The 19,486-nt window shown below is 40.9% G+C and overlaps 1 protein-coding gene across 1 annotated transcript in view; it reads left to right on the top strand.

Annotated features, from left to right (window-relative positions):
* Positions 1-19,486, top strand: part of arhgap32b (Rho GTPase activating protein 32b) — a 128,384-nt gene that overhangs the window by 28,740 nt on the left and 80,158 nt on the right. The window contains exon 2 of the mRNA XM_085419941.1: positions 16,742-17,052. Within this exon, the coding sequence (XP_085276067.1) occupies positions 16,958-17,052 (95 nt within the window). The 5' untranslated portion in view covers positions 16,742-16,957. The remainder of the gene's footprint in view (positions 1-16,741; positions 17,053-19,486) is intronic.

The following is a 19,486-nucleotide window of genomic DNA, read 5'->3' as shown; positions in this document are numbered from 1 at the left end:
CTTGTGTCGGTGCAAAGTTCCCGTGTTTAACTATGACTTATGGCTGAGCTGAGGCTAAACACAAGTGACCCAGGGATCACATGTTTCATATATTTACTGACTATGTGTTTGTGGGCTCATACTTTTAAATAATAATAAGACATGGTCAAGGATTGTCCAGCACAATTAAAAAGTTGATTGAAATCAGTCTGTTTAGGTGAGCCGTTTCAGCAATAGTGTATATTTGCAATATCATACAAAAATATAACCGACTTTCAAGGAGATGATCACGTGGTTTCTGTTTCTGTGTGTGGTGAAATAGTGCTTTCTTCAGTGAGAGGGCACAACACGAAAGCAGTTTACAGTAAACACCATCCTGTGACAGCTGATAAACACAGGCTGAAAGCACATTTTGCCTGAAGTGTTGCTCTTTGCTTTGTCACACTTGAGTTAGCCAAAGCATTTTCATATCAAAGAGGCTGTGTGATGTTGGCTCTTCATACCAACAAAAACTTTAAAGGTCACTCTCTGGTCACCTCAGATAGATTTAGATATAGTTTAGAGCCCAGCTGATGATTGTTTTATTGTCGCAACAAATAGTCGATTACTGCATGAGTCTCTGGGTTAGTGGCAAACACTTGCTATGCCGATTGGTGAATAAACATCATATCAAAATAATAACATGGTTGAAGAAATTCTCCTGTCTCCGCTTTACTTTTTAAATCTTCATTCATTGGCCTTTATAAATGTGGATGCATACATATTGGGGAAAAAAGCTCATATGGACCGATATATCTGCCACATTATAGTACGGCTGAAGCTGGCTGTCAGCTGTATGTAAGCTTTCGCCTTGGTTTGATGTCTTTGTGGGTGGTCAGAATCAGAATACCTTATTAATCCCTAAGGAAATTATGTGGGTTACATTTGCTCCAAGACAGTAACAGCAACACACTAAACTATTTAATAGGGGTGCAACGATACTCATATTGATATTGAACCGTTCGATGCAGTGCTTTCGGTTTGGTACGCATATGTATCGAACAATACAACATTTTTTATTTATTTTATCAACTTTTCTTTTGACGATGCTGTCTGTGTTGAGCGCTCGGTGGATCTGCGCTCGACAGTGCACCCCAGGCGGAGTAGTCGAACGCAGATTCACTGAGCGCAGGGCAAGCTAGCGAGACAGAAGTTAAGCTCTCCTTGCAACATGGCAAATTGAACCTCCTCCACCCTCATTCAGATCTGGCGTTTGGAACTATTTTGGTTTTCATGTGACGTATGACCCTGAAGGTAAGAGCGTCATGGACTAAAGTAAAACAGTATGTTGGATGTGCCATGCAATGCTCAATTACATTGGTGGGAACTAGTGTGTTAGCGCAGTTAGCTCGTTAACGTGTTGGCCGTCCAGCCCCACGCACGGGGCGATCCGCGGTAGCTCGTTAATGGAGATTTGCCGTGTTGTGGCGTTAACGTCATTTCAACGAGATTAACGCTGACAGCACTAGTGTGAACACGACGAATATGACTGCACATTTACTCCGACATCATCCTAGTGCAAAGACAAGTGGAAGCAGACAAAAACAACAAGCATGCATGCTACAAACTTTACCCGAGTCATTTAGACAGCCGTTAGCACAGGATTCTCCTTATGGGGAACTGATATGTTTAATATGCTGCTGAGAATATAGCCCAGAAGAAGCCTATAGTATAGCTTTTATTTTGGAAAGAGCCATTTCTCTGTAATAAACTCTCTTTTCCAAAGATGAGTAATTTCTTGATCAGATAGATTTTTTTGTATTTTTTATTACTTTGTTGTTTCAGCACCATTAAATTTAAAAACTGTACTTTTGAGTTAAAATATATATTTATAATTTTAATAAATGACAAATTAAAAAGGCATGAACATTTTTTTTTTGTATCGAAAAAATATCGAACCGTGACACCAAAGTATCGAACCAAACTTTGGTGTCATGAAGAAAAACGCCGGAATAGGATAAGGTAATAAGAATAAGATACTGTATACAATAGAATAAAATACAACGTTGTCAGAAAGAGAGAATTGTACTTGGTGTGTACACGTGTGTGTTTGGTCAGCTGCGAAGTTCTTGTTGTGGAGTTTGACAGCAGAAGGAAGGAAAGCCCTGTGGAATCTCTCTGCCCACCATCGTGGGTGCTGCAGCCACTGAAGGAGCTGCTCAGTTCTGTCAGGGTCTCCTGCGTGGGGTGGGAGGTGTTGTCCAACAGGGAGCATCCTAGAACAGAGCTGGCACTCTCTTCCTCTCCCCGGCAGAGATGCTGTTGCACCAGCAGACCACACCGTAAAAGATGGCTGAGGGCACTATCACTATAGAGTCATAGAAGGTAGACCAGTTTATTGGTCAGATAAACACCAATGTGTCAAGTTTAAGAAATGGCACTATACACATACAAATCACTCAATTATACATATCAAGAATATTACAGAGGTGATTATAAATATCAAGAATATTGACAAAAAATATTACAGGGGTGGAAGATATGATTGAGATTTGACTCTAAATGTGAACTTTATTTGCTATTTTAACGTAGCGTGTGTGCAAAAGGGTGTAACTCTATTGCAATGTTTACAGTGCATTAGATGGAGCAGTTGTAGAGGGAGATGGCCACAGGCAGGAATGATTTCCTGTGTCGTTCAGTGGTGCTTTTTGGTAATCTCAGTGTATCACTGAAGATGCTCCTGTTACTAGCCAGCACGTCATGAAGTGGGAGGGAGGCGTATTATACAGCATTGTCCTCATCCAGGACAACATCCGCCTCTTAGACACCACCCTAAGAGAGTCCGCCTCCATCCCTACAACATTACTGGCCTTGTGCATCGTTTTATGGAGTCTGTTGGCATCTGCGACCCTCAACCTGCTGCCCCAGCATGCAACAGTATAGAAGATGGCACTGGCCCCAACAGACTCATAGAAAATCCTAAGCATTGTCCGACAGATGTTGAAGGACCTCAGCCGCCTTAGGAAAAAAACAGAGATGACTCTGGCCCTTCCTTTAGAGTGCAGTGGGTTTTTTTTAACCCAGTCCAGTTTATTGTTTATGTGTACTCCGAGGTATTTATAGTCCTCTACAATGTCCACATTGACCCTCTGGATTGAAACAGGGGTCAAGGTTTTCCTGGTCCTTCTAAAGTCCACAATCAATTCCTTGGTCTTTGACGCGTTGAGCTGCAGACAGGCCTGTGTTACACAAGCCTCGCCACTTGTGGGAAATGTTTGGATATGAAAGAGATTTTTCTCTTGCCACCAACAACATTTTTCATGTTTCTGCTGCCATTTGCCAAGCTGCTCCCTTTTCAGATGCACCACTTTAAATTCACTTTGCTGTGTGAATGTGAAGCAATGAAAGCAGCGAGACCAAGGAGCATACATGGGAGTCACTCGAAAGACTGACAAGTAACCTACTTCTGATAACTGAGTTTTGTTTATTTTAACTAGATGAAGATGTTTAAGTGACAGTTGAAATGAGCACTTTTACCTCACTGTGGTATTTGCATCATTAGAGTACAGATGCATGTTTTTCTTGGTCTTTCTGCTGCCTGCTCATTTTTCAGCTTGGTAATTTAGATCCACATCTCACTTTGTATTGTATTATCTCCTGTGGTAATTCACTAAACGTGTTCACCCCATGGTGTGGTGTTGCGAGTGGGTACCTTATCAGATTTTTACCTCCTAATTATCAGATTTTCTTACCCAGTCCTACACAAGGGCTCCTAAATCAGCTTCAAGGACACTCATGTTTTGCCTGCTCTTAGTCTGTTTGCTGCAATAAGTTCTATTTGTCTGGATACATTTCCTGGTCCAGGTGAATCACATCTTGGCTTTCTTTCTTTGGATTATCCCTCCCTGCTGCAAGGCAGTGATAATGAAGTAGAGCAGTGAAAAGGGTGTTTTCATACACAGTTTTTATTTTTTTGAAAGTACACCAGATTCTGTTTTAATGAGCTCATCCCCTCCCGCGATTCACACTTGGGTGTGTGTCTAACAGGAATCCAACTATTACTCAGATGAGGTCAGGCTCGCTGCAGACCACGCATCACATGAATCTCTTTGGTCATTTAGCACAAACAGGTTTTTGTCTCTTTATAACAGTCAAATAGAGCTGCAGAGGTTAGTCAGTGAATCCATCACTCAGCTAATCGACGTTGCCTGATCCACTGTTTTCCTGTGGAAATCGGCTGCTTATTAACGGTTGCTATGGTTTGGGCAGGCCTCTTTTTCAGGCAAAACTCATGAATAATTGCACACATTGTGCCTTCCTTGTATTATAGGGCTGTTCGATATAACGATATATATCGGATGACGATATAAAAAAATCTATCGTTTCATTTTACGCTATTGTTTGTTTCGTGGTGTTGCAAAATAAACTGTTTACGGCAATATTTTTTTCATCGTTCTGATGGTCACTGTAGTGGCTATATTAATTTCTTAAAGTTCTCTCTTTCTCTTATATTTAAAATAACCACACTACAGACGGACAAGCATTTGTTTTTATGCGTTGTCGTTAGCAACAGCGACGGTAAAACCACCGCGTGTCCGCTTGTTCCACATAAACCTTTCACAATAAAGCTCAAGATCCTGTTGAGACTTTTCAAAATAAACTGAATCACGTGAAAGATGCAGATTATTTACGGATGAGAAGCAAAAAGGAGCCGTCAGGTGCTAAAAAATAAACCTTAGACTCAAACGTTAGAACAGGCTTTTCCCCGCAGCACGCCGTGTAATAAATACTTACAAAGAAAACGGCGTACGTTAAAACGTAGGTCTAAAAATGTATAGTTTCATACATCGTTAAAACACTCGACTCCAGCTACACAACGCCCAGCTGGAAACACTTCACACAACTCGAGCTGCCCGAGATTCACAGAATTTACAGAAAATGTAAAATTTTTGTGATTTTACATCATTATCAGACAATAGATGTCTTATATCGGGACATGAGATTTTGATCATACCGCACAGCCCTACTTCTTCTTAAAACTGATGGGTTTTTTTTCTTTCTTTCTTTCTTTCTTTCTTTCTTTCTTTCTTTTTTTTTTTTTTAGCTTAACGTGCTACTCTCACATTGTATTTTGCTATTTACCATTATACCATTGCTTTGGGGTTATGTGTGGTCATTCACAATAACTTCACAAGGCCCCAGCCTCGTTGTAAATACAGTTCATTCTGCGCTTGGGTGGCAACTCATCAAAATGATTCTCTGTGTAGGGAGATGCTCATTATTTAAAATTCTCCCTCTGTTGTCAGCAGTGGCCTCAGTGCCTGCTCTTTCATAGGAGTCTCATTTTAAAAAGAAGACTGTGCAACAAGTGAAAGAGCAGCTGCTTTGGCCTTACGAGACATGATAATGGTAATTGCTGTAACAATGTAAAACTGTAGCTTCTGAGAGGATGTGAATTAGGTCAACAATGTCAATTCAACAGCACTACCTTTCTAACATCATACAGAAAGTGAACCCAACATCAATACGGACAAAACAACGAGTCAAAATAATCCAAATATAAGGTCCAGCTAGAGCAGGGCAATATGGCCAAAAATATTTATCACGATATATATTTGAAAATTTGCGATAACGATATAACTGACGATATAATTGATGCGAGACAAAATACAACTCCACAACATTACTAGCGCAAAAAGACAACCTTCCATTTATTTTCACTTAAACAAGAAGCTGGTTTTTATGTACATTAAAGCTTTATAAAAATGTAACAGTGCAAATGCAAATTCCTTGCTGAAAGTTTAACCAAAAGGCATTTCCAGTAGAAATGGGCTGACATATCCTGAGCATAACCATGTATAATATCCACTGAAGTTAAAAAGAGGTGCTTTGCAACATTAAACTGCAGTGTGCAGTACGTATTTTTCGGACCATAAGGTGCACGGGATTATAAGGCACATTAAGCGAAACAAAGCAGTCAGATAAATCAAACTTTATTAAACTCATTCTTCTTGCTTCCTCCACTTCTGTAACATTGATTCATTAATGTTGAATTCTCTGGCAGCGGCTCTATTCCCATGTTGTTGCAGTATACTAATGACTAACCTTGTATTGTGGATGGATTATCTCAGTTGTTCTCCTGACTGAAGTTTGGTCCGTTTACAGCATCCTGCCATGCGATTGCATTTGTCTCTAACCATGAAGAACCTTCACGTTAACTTTTATAAGTGGAAAAGTGTTAGTGTTCGTCCTCCAGCTTCACTGTTTATGTTATGCTAACATAGCTGTGTCGCTAGCGATCACGTAGCACATCATTATATACCAGCTAGCCCAACTTCAGTAACCCTACAAACGTCACTGCTGTTTAGTTTTCTGTCTTCATTTATGTTGGAAGTGATAGCAGAGCTGTACGTTTGATTTTTTTCAGAAATCTCTCAGTCAGAACATGCAATATCATGCTTAGGTAACTAGCGAAACTAGCGAGCTAACTTCCGCTAGCTTCCTGCTAGCTTCTAACTTCGTTAAATGTAATACATTTTGTTTTCATGGATGCCTGGAAGTTAAACTTCATAGTTACACCTGGTAAAGCAGCAATGCTGATCGTTTTATTAAAGATGAAAGAATTTAGACAGTTTTTAACTCTTAGTGATGCTGCAGTGTTCGTTTGACCTGAAGTATACGGAGTTTAGGACCCAGATTACTCCCAGATTTAAGGGCATCTTAGTCCGACAAATACGACAATAACGATGGCCGCTTGCATGTTCTGCAAAAAAATGTGCTTTGTCGTGTATCTGACGGACAAACACCAAACCAGTTCCACATCACGGAAGTTGCACCATTTTTACAAACCAATTCTGGTTCATCTGTTTCACTCAACAATCGGCCATGTGCGTATGAAAACAAAGGCACTGCGCATGCGCGTTTTACTCATATTCTATCGCGATATTTCATTTTCCTATCGTTGCCTAACATTATACCGGTATTACCGTGAACGGTATAATATGGCCCAGCCCTAGGTCCAGCTTATGAATAGCAGTTACAGAGGTCTTTATATGAGCTCTGAACTCTCTCAAGGAGACACAAGATTTCAGCTTTAAAGTGCACTGAAGGTTATTCAATGACTGAGGTGTAAAGTTGGACAACGTTGTGCTACTGAGTTAAAAAATTATGTAAGAAGCAAACTAGAGGAACACAAATCATAGCAGCTGTTTGATGTTATTCAGGGTTTACCCAACATGGCATTGAACATGAAGCTGCTAGTAAAACTGCCTCCTTAACTAAATGAAGGCCAAGAAACCAGATTATAAAGTGCACAGTGATATCAAGATGTTTGATATGAAACATAAAGAACTGTGACACACAAAGTGCAAAAGTGGCAGCGTGCATATAAATAGTGTCGTCATTATCAAGAACATAAGTGCTTTTAATCAGTAAGGAAGAATACAACATTGTATTAACAATTTTAATAGATTTTTTTTTCAGTAAACTCATACAAAAGAAAGCATTTATAAAATCAACAGACTGAAGGTTGTAGTTGTTACAGTTTTGTATTTTCTAATTAGTTTTAGTTTTTGTCTGAAAGCTTTATTTTAGTAAGTATTCAGGACAACACTTTGTAAAGTCACACGACTCAGTTATGTAGACGTGCCGAGTCAGACCTTTCACCAGAGTAACAAAGATAAAGACATTTCCTGTGTATTTCTATTTTGAGTTAATTTGTAAGTTGTTGTTTTTTTTTTTCAAACATCTTTTTAAAATATATTTTTTAATAATTTCAGTTGACCAAAAATATTTTTATCACATCCTAATCAAGCTTAATTGTATCCTTCATGTTGCTCTGTGTGCGTGGATCACACTGCAACACTATTATGAATTATAAATGTGTGTTTTTGAGTTGCCTTAAGGTCTCTAGCTCACTCGTGTTCTGGATTCAGTTTGTCTGTAACATTTCCTGATTATCTTAATCAAACGTTAAATATCTACTCAAATATACACAGAGACTGAGAGAAAGTGCTGTTCTCTTTAGTCTGATGCTAATCTGATAAGAACATCTAGGATATGAACTGCAAGTTGCCCAAAAACGTATTTGGTGATGATAACTAAAGCACTTGTAAAATATACAATTTTAAATTTTTGTTAACCTAATTAACTGAAAAAGAATTAATAAAATAAGAAGAGTCATGGTTTCTCTTTGGTTACACGTTCCTCAGTCAAGTCAGTTCAGCTACCTGCTTTCAAACTGCTCCGTCACACCAAAACTGGGAGAAGATCCACCCGCCAGCATGTTAAACTGGTTTAAATGCCACGGAACTGCATAAAGGATGGCTTTGGTATTACAGGAAGGCTTCAAGTCTGAGCTTCTCTTAACGTTTAAACAAGTGACGGCCTTCATTTAATTCAATTCACTGTAATTTCACACAAATGCTGTGTTGTGTTGCATGTGGCTTCAGATCCACGGGTTCCCTTGTTCTAAAACTGAACTGAATCAGGAGTTTTTGTTTTTTAAATTATTATCTTATGTAGTACTATGTGTACATCAGAGACGGGATTTTGAAAAATCAGTACATGTATTACAGTAAAATCAAAAGAAAAGATAAAATAATGAAAATGTCATTGGTCTTTCTTACCCTTCAGTTGAATCAGAATGTCTAATCTGAGGCTTACATCCAAGTATGAATATTGGGGAGTTAAAAATTTCCTGTAAAACTCCATATTTGAGCAAGCACTTATTGTTGGTGACACTATTTGGATGGATGGGTTCCAGGTGGTGCTTTAATTATAACTGAGAAATATTTTCTTAAATATGGACATGACATGTTTCATTCACCGTCACACATGAATATTTGATGCTGCAGAGTTTACTTTGTGTCTTGTAACTGATGTGTGGTGTTATTGGAGACCTTTTTTTAATGCAAGACAGTGCAGTATGTTTTCTTGTGTGTTTTCACTTGTGTTGGGTGTTAGAGAAACTTCACTTTCTTCCTCAAGGACGCTTTGACAGAACAGATGGCTCTCTTGAGGATCCAACCTGTAACCTTTGAGACGTGTCGTGTGACCTTTCAGAGCAGTTTCTCTCTAATCGACAGGCAGCTCTGCTCCTGGCATTACTGCTGCATGAATGGAGAATAAAGGCTGATTGCAGCGATAACACTGCAGGCACATTCATTAGTTGTACACAAAAAGGTTTCCTAAACATCAGAGTGGTTCCTGCCACAAGTGTATCACATTGTACCCTTTAGAATGATTGTGTGAAGGCATTTCTCCACACACTGTTTTGTTGTACATTGCTGCTGGCACTAGCTCAAGGGTTCAATGGTTCTCCCAGTGCTGATGAGGCTCTGCAGAATAGAGTTTAACACAGTGGGAGGAATGTTGGAAATGGGGAAGAACCTCATTAAGCAAAAAACACAAGTCACTGTAAATGTCAGTCTTGTAGTGGCATGGGAGTAAGATAAGAACCCAGGCACTGTTTAAAAAGGTAGTTTGATTTTAAAATATGTTCCTTAAAATGTTGAATAAACCTGTGAGTGAAATAGTGGATGTGACTTATGCAGTATGTGGCTGCTACAGTAGGAGTGTTGTTAACAACATAGTACTCCATTTTTATTTTATTTTTTTTGATATTTGGGTCTTTGTATAGGTTTAAAATTATCTGTTGGGAGAAAAAAGAGAGACAAATATCAAAAACATAAACGTACCATTTTTAAATTATGTTAGCAAAAGTTCACACCCACATTTCACAGCAGACAGAGGTCTTCTATTGGTTACACATTTTTGGAGCATCTCTGCTTTCATTTTCATCCTCCCTCTCTTTATTGTTCTTAAATGAGGTTACAGAGCCCCTCTCAGCTGTTTACAGACTATTATGCTTCCTGTATGGTTAGCAGGATACAAACACTAGTTATTTGACAAATAAAGACCACGCACACGCATGAATGCTGGTAACGGCATGAGTTTATTTGGTTCTTTTCCACTTAACTCGACCACTTGGTTTTTAGGGGTTTCCATTAGGTGGTAGTACCGATTACCTAGTACTTTTTTTTTTTTTTAGTACCTACTTGACTGGGGATCAAAGTGATCTCTTCCGGTCCTGCATTTCTTCAATGATCCCACCCACATTAAGGTGGTACTCTACTGTAATGGACAACAAAAACAGTAGAGCCAAGCCGAGTAGGTGCTAGTGCAAAAAGGCTCTGGAAAAAAAAATCAGAGGAAAGGTCTTTGAATTAGAAGTTTGTTTCACACGCTGCCTTCTGTTCATGTAGAATGTGTGTTATGATGTGAGTATGAAGGGTGCACAGTTACAGTGCAGGCCCCCTGCCGATGTGCTCTTTAGTGATCCCAGTGGGTATTTTCAAGTAGTTTATTTGAAAATACCCACTGGGCCGTTGTGTCTCTTTACTGGTAAGGCTATATGTGGAATTCCTATTTTGTACACCTCCCAGCACCACTCTTAATCCCTGCTCAGTGTGAATGTACTGGGAAAGAGGCATGAAAAGTCGACAAATCTCTGTTTATACTGTTACAGATAAATGTGGCAGAACTGAGCCGGCCTGCTGCTCACTCTCTAAATGATGTTTGTCGTGGGAAACTTTAATGACCTCTTCATTTTGCGAAACAACTTCTACAAATTGCTGCTTGCCTGTCCGTATCAGAAAGCATGAAATGGTTGCATATTGCTGGTATTCAGTGAGCCTCTCAGAGACACTGGAGTGAAATGCTCCATTCAAAGCTCAATGCTGTTGCTAGGTTGTCAAAAACTGGTCCAGAAGTGTCCAGGTTGCCATTACTGGCTAATTTGCACATCAATGTATTTGAAGTCTTTCAAGTTAGGGAAAGGGCTCCACTGGATGGGCCCCCAGTGGTTTATCATTCTGTGCGTGTTCGAGGTCGAGGAGGTCAGCGGTGTCAGAACAGGAGGCGACTACATGCTGGTGCTCCTTTGGCGTGTTTTAGCCACAGTAGTGAAATGGCTCTATGGAGGTGGCGTGTTTGTATGTACCCAAATCTACTACTTTACTTCAGATATTTTAATGACTGTTGCAGTTCTCCATCAGCCCCTTTAAGCTCCAGTATGCCTGCCGTGTTGGTCGCTTCACGTGGCACCAGTAACATCTATAACAGCCACTTGTATTTATAGAAGGAAGTGAATCTCTGAGGTTCTGTACAACCTGAGACTCCTCTGTCTTCAGCCCAGCCATGGTGGCAGCGGCACCATGTTACAAAAATCAAGAGATGTGCGACAGGTCAAAGCCAGTCGAGGTGACATCAGATCCATCGTGCCACAGGGTGATGGATCAGCGTGAGCACAAAAGCACCCTTCACCTGTCAAACAGTTTCCCTGAACTCGAAAGTTTGAACTACTTAAAACTCTAACTTACCCATCCTATAACTCATTATACAGGACAGTTGAGCTTTTTCAGTGGTTTCCATTCAAGGTTTCGTGGAGGTTTTTACTATTAATGTTGGTGCTTCCTAAAAGTCTGTTTAGATTATTCCTTAAACACAAACATGATGAAACAACTAGAATATTTACGTGGTGTCCACAAAAGGATAAATGGAGACCAAACGAATAATTCAATTCACATTTCTCCAGGATGAGGTGACATCTCATGTCATATTGATTTGTTTTATCTTCTTTTTTTGAAGTGTCACAGTTTGGTGTTTTTTGGAGCCAGAAATTACTATACAAGGATAAAAGGGTAGCATGCTAAATTATATGCTATCGCTAGCTAGTTTAGATGGCAAGTTGCATCAGACGTGTATGCAAGGCTGCAACGATTCGCCGACATAATCGTCGATGCAGAATTTTATTGACGTGTCATATTCTAAATGTGTAAATGTGTTATTTTAATACACTACAGCAAGCGATGGGGGCACTAACGCCTAAATCATCTGCTAAGACTGCTCTCAGTACTAACGAAGAAGAACGTACTGTGAACAGCAAAGTAGGAGGAAGTTTAAAAAAATGGAAACAGATTTAAAAAACAGAGTGAAAGCATTAAACAGAAAACAAAGTTAAATGCAGACTGTTCAAAGTAGAACTTTCCTTCCATGACAGCATTTTTCTTTTCAATGCTGCTATCATTTCAGTAATTAATGTCCAGTACTCAATGCAGCTCTGTTTATAGACATACAATTTCTGCTTTGTTTTAATCTCATAATCTCAGATTTATTTATTTTTTAATGCTGAAGTCATTACTGTACAAATCTGAGGCGCTAGAATTACTGTTGAGCTGTAACAGAGAAAAGGTAAATGAGAGAAGCTCATGTTGCAGACGAGCATCAAGTCTCTGTCTCTTTAAATTGTAGCTGCTGTGGCTTAAAGTGAAGGAGGGATGAGTGAACTTCGCCTTGCTGATATTGATTTAATGTTGAGTGACCTGTTTATATTTATGACTCACTACCGCACTCCGGAGACGCTCTGCTTCGTGACATTGAACCGAAAGTGACAGAGGCAAAAGATAAAAAGTTAAAATGTGACCTTTATGGGAATTAACATTTTCACACTCGTTTCTTAAACTGAAATGTAATTGAATTCGATTTTTATTTTTAAAGAAAAACTACAAGTAAACTTAAGATCTTAACCGTCACATTGTCTGAATTTTTCCAGTTTTCCATGTTCCAGTTTTTGGACCTGGTGCGTCCCCTAGCTGATACATTTGGGAGCATGGATGGTTGCATTTGCATTGAGACAATAATTACATCTTCATATCTATTTTTTTATGTTTGTTTGTTTGATTAAACATGAAAGAATGTACATGTACGTGGACCGGAAAATATTAGAACATTGACTTATTCTAAGTAAAGGAACATGCTCGACTAGTTGACTAATCATCACCATTGTTACTAGTAGGTTCCAGATGTGGTAGCCGTTTAATACGACCTCGGGGTAATAAACTTAGGTTTATCAGTTTTTCTACTGTTAATTTGTCGTGTTTGAGTAATATGTGAACATCTTTTGTAGTATCGTGTTTTTTAATATCATATTCTTTCCATTGGTTTATTTTAAGTGTCTTTCTTTTTCGTCGTCTGGAGTATAATCTGTAATGTTGATAATGCGTGATGCAAGCTGTTAATCGGCATGATTAATGGTGACTAATGGTTTGGAATGCCCTTTTTATTAGTTTTTTTCACTACTTTAACTTGATATATGAGGGTGTTTTTTAGTTTTAGACTAGTCGGTTAGTCTAATTCTTTTTCCTTGTTTAGTCGACTAAGAAATTAGTTGTCCTGATGATCCGTTAATGCATTGTAGGCTCAGGGGGCTAGCTTATCCCAGTGTCAGAATGTAAAAGTTGGGGTACACAGGGCCACCAGAGAGAGACAACCACATACCAGAAGGGTCTGCTACAGAAATAAACGGCTGAGCGAGCCAAGCATAAAGTCTGAATGGCTAAGTCACTGTGGTAACTTGAACTAAACACCTAACCTGTTCTGGAGCATCTTATATTCTGAGTTTTGGTTTAACATCAGCTGGAAGTGCCAACTTTTCACAGAACCTTTAATTTACAGTATGTTTGAGGTACATTGTATATTCTCACTTTAAATGTGCAAGTTGTTAAGCCGTACCTAAGTAAAACCACTGAAACAGCGGGTCACATTTTCACAGCAACGAGCATGTATTCATTTGGTGCAGCGAATGTGTAAATGTTGGTATTCTTTATTATAATCTGCCAAGTCCGGAAATACAGCTTCTAGAACAAAAACCAAGAATACTTCTTCAATCAGTTTAAAATGTCAGAGCTTTAATGTTCAGTCATCACAGTGGAAATAAACAGCAACGCGGAGAGTGAGCCAGCAAAGGCAAACAAAACTATGTTGACCTTCCTTCGTAGAACACCCCCCGGAGGTCTGAACCTAGAGCCTTTTTGCTGTGAGATGAGATTGCTAACCGCTCCCAGTTGGGCTCTAGTAAGCTCAAGATTTCCTGTTTTTGCCATTCAGATTAGAGTGAGGATGTTTATTGTGTAGAGACTATTGAATCTTGATTTTTAATCTCCTGTGAGATGAGCTGAGGCTCTGTCCTCTCTCAAGGTCAGCCATGTTGTGGCTTTTTCTGCTGCATCAGGTGTTCGTGGGAAGCTCACCCTGCTTTGCTGTGCCTGGCTGCCTGCTTGGTATACACAAACTCGCTTTCTGTTAACAAATGCACACACTTCATTCCGTCTGCACACGGTACCTAAAGGGATATGTGTTTCCATACCCACAGCATAAACAGGCGGATGAAGTCACACAAAAAACATCTAGTTAATGTCAAATGGGATGAGCTGCCTTTGTGTGTGAGTTAACAGTAGCTCAGGGCAAGCTGTGTTTCCAACATGAAGCCCATGTCCATGTCAACAACTTGCCCGGGTTGTGCCAGGCCAGTCCGCTTGTGCATAGCAGTCAATACAGCCACGTGCTGCAGGTCAATAATGTGGTGGTTAAAAAAGGTGAACTGCGCTGTGCAGCATACAGAAAAGTTTATCATCTTTCCATTCAGACTTACTGCTTATATCAAAGACGGTCACAGGTCAAAAGAGTTCGTCGCTTTTCGATTGGTTTGGAAGAAGCTTAATCACTCTGGATTCAAGTGCATGCTTGTTATTTTCAGGACAAAGATCTCTGAGTCACTTAACTCATTCACTGCCAATGGCTGGCAGTGAATGAGTTAAACCCATTGACTCATTCACTGCAATTGACGGCTATAGACGTCAATGGCAGTGAATGAGTTAAATGTCTCAAAAGAAGGTGAGGCAAATATTTGGAGTCTCTAATACTGGCATTAAATTACTATCCATGTTAATAGATGACATGTGCCTTTTAAACATGGTGCCTTTTTTGCCTGAGCTACACTTTGTGTGCACCAGAGAGGCCGGAGGATTACGTATGCCCGGCAAGTCTGCCTCGGATGTAGAACCAGCTGCTTCAGTGTGGCTTGTGAAGATCCTCTTCCTCCTACGCTTTCTCCTCTCGCGCCCCACTCTTGGCACCATCCTCTTGGGATTACAGAGCGTAGCCATTGACTGCCACAGAAATCTGGCTCTTTGGCTCCCAGGGGATGTAAAGTTCTTGGTCATTCCTGTTGTGTCACTGTGATCTATTTTGTTGCACTGACATGTTAAGATTTCCCTGGGAGGTTTTGTGGTGGGTGGTATTACAGAGATAATACCAGAGATGCGAAGATGTTCTCTCCTGTGATTATAGTCACGGTGATGATTCAGTGGGTGGGTGATGAGCGCTGTTAATATTCCCTAAAGTCACCTTAATCACTGTACAATGCTCCCACTATGTGTGCTTGGCACTGAACACAGGAAGGAGTGCTAGCTGTTTCTATGACGTGCAGAGACCCCTCAGGTAGTAACTTTATTCCATAGTCACATGATGACAAAATAATTTAAAGCATTTTGCAATTCATTCATTTGAAGGAAAAACATAGTTTTGGTTCAGGTTATAAGTCTGATGTGTAATAACTTCAAAGGACTTTCAGCTCCTACATGTTTCTGCTTGAACACATAATAACCTGCATCTGCTAAATGGAGCAAGATGATATAAGGTGTGATTTTAATAAACAAAGAACAAAGTGAACACACATTTAAAGATTCTCGGTTTAAAAACATTCAAAGGCTGCAGGTGGATCTTAAGAGCAGTAGTGAACGGTAACTATAGCTATACGTACAGGTTGTTTAGTTGTTATAAGTGATGGATGCATCGATGGTGTCAGTTTGTAAGCCTCACATTTCCTTGTTTGCGCCTTTGATATATCAGGGTTTGCATCTTCTCGTGATATGTTACATTACTGTAAATTAAATCTTTGTCGAACTGTTGCCTTTATAGAATAAGCACTTGAAGATATTAGGAAGTAGTCATTTTTCAACACAGAAAATAATTTCTGGTAAGTAGTAAATTACATGATTCTTATATAGCGCTTTTCTACTCTTCGTAGTACTCAAAGCGCTCTATACAACATGCCATATTCACACCCATTCGCACAAGCACAGTCTTCTATAATTTCAGTGCTTACTAACTACCATTCATACACATTCGTACTCCGATGCATCTGAGAGCAGCTTGGGGTTAATATCTTGCCCAAAGATATTTGGCATGCAGACTGGTGAAGCCAGGGATCGAACCACCAACTTCTTTGCATGTGTTTACTTTGTCTCACTCCTTCATTTAACAGATATGTTGTTTACCAAAGAGTAACTGCCACAGGCTGCAGTAGACTGTAAAGCAAACAAACTGTTTTTTACCAGACTAACATGAGAAATCGCTGCGCATGACTCGACCAGTCAGAGGCCGGTGTTGAGCTTTTTGGTAAGCGTAGTAACTTTTGGCGTGAGATTTGCATTGCTGAACATCCTATGCTAGCATTCTGCTTGTAGTTTGTGGCTGACGTTGATGAGGGTGGAGAACACATTCGTTTGCTATAACCTTTTAGGACTTTCTGGAATGTTTTTGGAACTTTCCCTTGAAATCAGACCTACTTGTGGAGATGTGAAAAAGAATGGCTGACCAAAAGATGCGAGGACTGTAAAAAGACTGTTTGAGGATGGAGACTTCAGACAGCACAGCTACCGCAGCGGGAAAGCCGATGGAGCTGATGATGTTGTTTGACTTTTGGTTCACATTGGACAGCGTGTGCCATGTGTCGTGCAAAAGTCATGACTTATCTGGTCTGCTGACTAAAGTTAATTTGTTTTTGTTTTTTTTCTACCACCCCAATCTCACCCACCCCACCACCCCGCCCGTCTTCGCACATCTTTTCCTGTGTACCTTTTACACCACATCATGTTCTCAGTCTTGTCTCTTTTCTTATTCCCCACATTCCTCTCCATCCCTCTGCTTTCCCCCCCCCTCTGTCGAGTTCCTACATGTGATGATTTTTTTTATCTCGTTCCTCTTTCTCCCTCTTGCTCTACCTCTTCACATCCTCCCCCTTCCCTCCCGCCCCCTCCCTCTCTCCCCCTCCCTCTCCGCTTCTCTGGCAGGCTTCTCATTGCAGTGAGTCAGTATCATGGAGGCAGGCAGCGGGGCTGCCGCAGCGGTGGGGAGTGCAGCACTGGGTTTACTGGGAGCCACAGCCACATCCAGCCATGACATCTTGGACAGGTAAGCGAGCTGCATGAGGCTGGCACACACCCCCAGGAACACACTGCCCCCGACGTTCTCCATCAGAGTGGAGAGTGTGTGGAAGAGAAGGACCACACCTTAGGGCTTTGAATAGCATGTTAGTTTGTTTATACTCAGAAAACAGGTATGGAGAGTTTGTGAGCATCTGTGTGTGTTTTGGGGGTGAGGTCGGAGGATGGGAAGGGGTGTGTGTGTGCTTGCTTACTTACAGTAAGTGAGCCCATCTTCTTCTCTCTGTGCATGCGTGTGTCTCGTCTTCTGTACCATTACTCTCACTTCATGTGAGGCAAATGCACTGGCAGGCAGTTCAGTTTTTCAGCTGATAGTTGGAGAATCTGGTTTGTGCTCGTAAGAGTGTGTGTGTGTTCACGCTATGACACAAGGGGGGAGTTACTTGGCTTCCTCTGTGCCTGAAGGAGAAATGACACCAGGGTATGCGCATGCAGAGGAGGAGGGGAGGCATTGGTAAACGTGCCTGAGCGCTGTAGCTTTGCTGATAGGTTGAGTTTGTACAGCCCCCCCCCCTCACACTCCAGCACACACACACACAGACACACACAGAAACCGTAAAGCCCCATAGCAACTAGCCATCACTGCTGGAAACTCCTCATTCAGACTCCCAGATCCCAGCTCCAAAAACCAGTGTCCCCATCGATAGGCTGAGTAGATCAGCTTTCAGCTAGTTACGTCATCTCTACAGCTGTGCACCCACACCCACACGGACTGTCGTCACACACACCCTCCCCTCAAGCATGCACATTCACAAAAACGCATATGGACTTTCATCCAGTAAACACGCATGCTTCACAGGGATGTTTTAGGACAAACACTGCTGTAGCTGTTCCAAGGTATGCCTCCCTGTGCATAGCGAGCTCTATCATGAGCCAGCGGGTGCTCCTGGAACATTCCGGTTGTTACGCTCTCTACCACTGAGGTATAAGTAATCTCCGACACGTTCCGGGGATCTCCTTTGACACATTATACAATGTGAGATTGCATAATGAAGGGAATGAAGGCTGTGAGTCATTTAGCTGTTATTTCCTTACTATTTCTGTTAGTCACCACTCGCATTTGATTGACGAAGACAGATTTTCTGCAGCCTTCTCTGAACTACACCTTTATGCTGTTCGTCTGAGCAGGTAGACAGAGGCCTCTGTCTATCTCGCCAACGTTACTGCTAATGTGGGCTATTCTCGCTGCTGGATTAGTGGCGTGTCGTGCGCATCTGTCTGTGTTTTTGCAGATGTGCTGTCTAGCTTAGTTTTTCTATTTTTTGCTCATGGTGTTGGGGATTACAGTTAAGGCCGCTCAGCTCTTCCACCTGCCCCTTTCTCAGTGCCCCTCCAGTCCTGAACTGGGTCTAAATCCTGTACTGAGGTTACCATGGCAGCAGCAGCTTAGCATATATGAGACAGTGGTCCCACGTTACTAGTGAGAGCAAGCTGGTGAAAAATTAGAAGAGGTGAAGATGAGCAAAGGGAAACTATGAATTGGATGATTCCTTTTTTGCTAAATGTTTCCTGATGATGATGATGTATAAAGTATCTATACAGGAGTATGTCTGCTCAACCTGACACTGCAGATTATTTCTTTTTTCTGTGTGGGTAGGAGAAGGTTTTTGGCTTGACCTAGTGCAGTATAAAAGTAGCCGGCTGAATCGTGGTGGACAAAGTTTGATCACAGGATCAGGAGCCGGGACTGACGAGTGACGAGAACCCCAATTGGGGACACGAGGGCCTCAGGAGGTGACGCAGAGCTGAATGCTGTAAAGCTGCATGCTGTTTTGGGATGTCGTAATCAAGTCTGGGATAAGCGGACCACAGAGCAGGATGGAGTGCAGGAGGAGGCCTATGCAAACGAACCAAATGGATCACATTGCTGGTAATTTAAGGCGGGCGCAGGCTGCTGGGGGTATAGCTTTCATGTGTTGATTCAGGGATCTGATAAAACGTTAATGAGTAACTTGATGTTTATCTGAGCTCACAAGATGTGCAGGTTTGAGCTGAGAGTGCAGCATGTTTTTTAACATGTCACCCAAGGGCAAGTATGTCAGTTTTTACTTGTGAATATACATTTACTTTTTGTTGTTAATACTGCTAAACACATTAAAACAACTGAGTCTTTCTGCTTTGACAAGTCTGAGGAAATATCCTTGATTATGTCATAGTGTTGTCATCGTTTGTGATATTGTGTTTTTGGCGATTAGGTTTAGAGACTAGTGTGCAAGATCTGAGGAAATTACCACAGCAAGGGTCTAATGAAAGATCATTTTGAGTTGCATTGTGGGAAATCTCTGCCTTTGCTCCTTTCTGATTGTTTTGATTTTGCAAAATGTTCAGAGACATATTACGTTGCAGCCTTTTAAACAGAGTGGCTGGGTTTACAAAGCATACACAGCTTATGAGTCTATGGG

The sequence above is a fragment of the Rhamphochromis longiceps genome, linkage group LG10, assembly GCF_057381845.1.
Source record: "Rhamphochromis longiceps isolate RC_006_pf linkage group LG10, R_longiceps_female_GT1.1, whole genome shotgun sequence".
Taxonomy (NCBI): Eukaryota; Metazoa; Chordata; class Actinopteri; order Cichliformes; family Cichlidae; genus Rhamphochromis; species Rhamphochromis longiceps.
Note: the sequence above shows the minus strand (reverse complement) of the source record. Positions and strands in the feature narration are given on the sequence as shown.